General features: G+C 40.0%; 1 protein-coding gene across 1 annotated transcript; it reads right to left on the bottom strand.

The window, feature by feature from the left end:
• Window positions 1–401: 401 nt before the first annotated feature.
• NR0B1 (nuclear receptor subfamily 0 group B member 1) lies at window positions 402–3,207 on the bottom strand. The gene is made up of 2 exons (XM_015812484.1): window positions 2,538–3,207; window positions 402–841 (listed from the first exon to the last, which is right to left on the bottom strand). The coding sequence occupies exons 1-2, from the start codon at window positions 3,205–3,207 to the stop codon at window positions 597–599; spliced, it is 915 nt and encodes a 304-aa protein (XP_015667970.1). The 3' UTR covers window positions 402–596.
• Between the last annotated feature and the right edge of the window lie 859 nt (window positions 3,208–4,066).

Raw genomic sequence — 4,066 nt, 5'->3', positions numbered from 1 at the left:
TATGTGCATGTAATCCTTTGTCTATCTAGAAATTCACTCCAGCCCTTCTATACTGTTGTTCTCTAGATATAATGAAGTACGTTCTAAAGCTTGTCTTGAATTTGCTCAATCTAAATTAATGGGCAAACAAGGTATGAGATGTAAGACAAAATATTACATTCTCCTTGATTAAACAGGTGCTTAAAATATAAAATTGTATAGCATTTGATTGAACACTTTATATTTTGTATACATACTACACAGATCAGTCTAGGTTTTAATTTTATGAATTACATAATATTTTTACTTCTTTGAAAACAAAGAAAAAATTTGCAGTCCTATACACTCTTGTCCTACAAAGAAGTCACTGAAACCTGCAAACTCCTTTCTATGTATGTGTAGAATTATTTTATTTTGCAAGAGAACTTAGATTGCTGATGAAATGCTTTAAGATACTTCTAATTAATAAAACAGAGTGGACTCAAAGAACATTCCATTGCTGAATACAAAAATATTGCCACTTTAAAAACAATAAGTTAGTTTATTTTACAATACTTTACACTATTTTGTTGTCAGATTTTTCACGCTGAAGTGTCATGCCTCATTCATATATGGTTTCATAATTTTGCACAAAGCATCTCCAACAACATATCATCCATATTTACTGTTCCAATGATGGGCCTGAAAAAAAGTTCTGCAATAACACTGGCATTAATTGATCCAAGCATGGAAAGAGCCACATTCAGTTTGGCAAATCTGTCCTGGTCTTCTCTGTGAATCAGTCTGACATGTTCATTTAGGGCTTGTTGTGCTTCTTGCTGCAGTCCTTGGATGTACTGCACACAGTGCAGCCCTGGCAACTCTAAAAGGAGACAGAGGGGGAGAAGAACAGAACATAAACATAACATTCTCTCTTTCACTTGTAATATAAACAATTTATATTGGATCATTTTGCTATTAATAAAGTATCATACTACATCAAATTTCTGACTAACGTTATATATTGAAAGAAATAGTCCCAAAGAGTTATCATATCGACAGAGTAATATAAAAACTGTTACATGGAAGGTATTTCAATCTACTCTCCTCTAAAGAAATAATAAACTGGTATGAAAGTAACATTTCTGCAAAAATATCTCTTCACACAAACTGATATCCATGTTTAATAAAGCGTTTCACTAAAGTTGATTCTTATGAATGAAAATGGTCATTGCAATATATATATATATCCAATACAATCTAAGTTAAAAAATATGGACTGCTGGTAAAGGTATTTCTGCAGCAAAAGGAGGTTCTAAATTAAACCAAGGTGTTTACATCTGCACCTCGCCTCAATACTTAGCAGTCTTGCATGATAGGATCCCTCCCTTAATTTTGACACCTAGCACTTGCTGCAAAGTATATATTACATTTATACCATTTTAGAATAGTTTAGAATAGTTATATTTTAGAACAGAAGACAGCACTGCTAGATTCTGACTATTGAAATACTTAGAAAATGCTAAAATACTAGTTTAAACTCATACCTGATAAATAACACAGAAACTTGATATGAGTTGTTTTTCTCATCACTGTTCTTTAAGAGCAGCATTATTTACACTGTTTTAATAATAAATGACTGGCATCTCAACAAGCTTGGATGTTTTAAGATTATTGCTAATATTTTTTTCAGATTAAATTATTCAGTCCCTAATGTTTTTATGCTTAATGTACTCAGTATTTCATTCCACACTATGTAATTTAATAAAGTTTAAATCATATCCTTCCACACCACATATTTAAAAAATGTTATTAATGAATTAATCAAAACCTTTATTTTTTATTAAATCCTTAAATGAGATATGCTGAAGCAAAGCTACCACTAGTTTTATCACATGCTTTTGAGGTAAATTCGTCATTTTTGTTTTCCCTGCTATAGATACAAAACAAATTGCACATAGGATTTTTTTTTTCAAAATCCAAACCTACCACGTTTATAGTTAGCAATATACTAATTATAGTTTCAAAATGATGTGAACCAAGTAGTTTTACTTCCTGTTGTCTGCATGCAACCCTTGTGAGCTGATATTTGCTTCCACACCAAGTATTACCAGAAGACTGTTTTTTCTAACATTTCAATTCACAAAAGTCTAATTCTCACTATGAGCTCTCGATCACCTGCTATGAATCCAAGAAGCAGAATGACTACTACTACTACTTATTATTATTATTATTATTATTAGGCATTTAGCTTAGTAACATTTTAAAAATACAGAATATGGACGCCAGCAATCTAACCCTCAACTGCTATATTCCGACACCTGCTAGTCCAACTTAAATCCTTAAATCCAGTTATTGAATGTTTTTTTTAAAGATGCTTTTGCAAGTATGGGCAAAACCAGACCAGTCGAACTTCCTCCCAAGCAACCGAGGAATACTATCAGAAGGACAGGCCCTTTCCGTTACCAGATATCTCCCAGATGAGTTAGGGTCCCCGATGGGAGTTAAAGGTCCCCACATATAGGGGTCCCCTAACTTCTAGGCCTGTCCCAAGGAAATACCAAAAATGGCTGGCTTACCCGGATTGAAGAGAACCGTCCCCTTGAGGTAGGCATACTCCTTGGTGCTTATGTCCAAACTCCAACATTTGGCCAGAAAACCTTTGATGCTTTGGATCTCTGCCGCCGACGGTAGCTTGGCGTTGCCGCCGCCACTTCCGTTCCCATTGCCACAGCTCTGCTCCGACTCCCCCTGCGTCTCGCGGAGCAACTGGAGCTGCCGCCGCCGCCGCTGATCTTCATCGCAGCGCTTGTTGGTCAGTATCCTGTGGAGCATGCTGGGCTCCGTGGTCTCCACCGTCTCGAAGTGCACTCGATCCTGGGCCAGCCCCAGCACGAGCAGCGGAGCCCAGCAGCTGCGCACCAGCACCAGCTGCTCGTCCAGAGGCAACTCCTGAAAGCAGGGCACGTTCTTGACGAAGCGCAGCGTCTTCACCAACACGGCCGAAGCCGCCTTGCACGCGACCTGCGGGTTCTTGAGGGCCACGCGCCTCTGCGTGCCGCACGAGCAGCCGGGCGCCGGCGCGTAGGGCCCCTGGCCCGGCTGAAGCGCGGGCTGGTGACGGCTGGTCGCCTCGTGCTGCTGCTGCTGCTGCTGTTGCTGCTGTTCCTCGCTCTTCAGAATGTTGTAGAGAATGCTGGTCTGCCCCCGGGAGTCCGTGCAGCACCGACATCTGTCCATGCACGCCATCTCTCCAAGGGGAGGCAGCGGCGGACTCTGAGGGAGGAAGAGCGGGGAAGCGGCCCCAATCAAAGACGCTGCCTAGTCGTCCTCTGTGTGGCCCTTAACTTTTATTTATTGCTCGCGGGTAGCCGTGCTTTGCGGCGCTGGACTTCAAAGGCGCAGACGCTCGTTACTGGCTGGGAGGAAAGGACAGGGCGGAAAACAAGAAGAAAAGCGACCCTTAAAAACTCCACCTTCTCCCCTCCCCTCTTCTCGGCTACAGAGAAGGAGAGCGCCTATATTCGTCTTTGTGCTGGGCTTGCAATCTGCTGCTTGCGTTGCTTGGGAAAATATTTCCGACTGCGTTGTGTAGCCTCCCAGCCCTCCCCCAGTTAAAAAACAGCTTCTTGGACAAAGCGAAAGGGACAAAAAATGCAAATCTTTCTACTCTGTCATCCCCCACTCTTATCTATTCCTTAGTTAGAGAACTGAAGCTTAGGAAAGCTAAAAGAAAAGATGAACAAAGTTCAGGGCATTAAATTGGCTTTAACTACAGGCTGTTCGGGGAATTAGCCAAATGCTTTGGGCTTTGTAGAAAGCCGTCAGATGAAAAAATGTTCTGGGTTTGCAGAAGATGGTTGTAATGTTTAACCTCAAGCACAACAATTTAATAAACTATATTTTTAAGATCTAATTAATTTCAATGTATTTGTATCTCCCCCCCCCATCAAGCCTAGAAAATAGCATTGTTCATTAATGAATTGACACAGAAAAATATACCTATCCCTCATTTTATTTATATTTTAGTTAATTTTACTGGAGTTTTAGGAGAATACTTTTGTTCAAATGCAGTTAAATCTATGTCGCAGAATATTGTTTTATTATA

Source organism: Protobothrops mucrosquamatus, unplaced genomic scaffold, assembly GCF_001527695.2.
Source record: "Protobothrops mucrosquamatus isolate PMUCROS unplaced genomic scaffold, P.Mucros_1.0 scaffold88, whole genome shotgun sequence".
In the NCBI taxonomy this organism is placed as follows: domain Eukaryota; kingdom Metazoa; phylum Chordata; class Lepidosauria; order Squamata; family Viperidae; genus Protobothrops; species Protobothrops mucrosquamatus.
The sequence above is the reverse complement of the archived record's forward strand: the minus strand, read 5'-3'. Positions and strand labels throughout refer to the sequence as shown.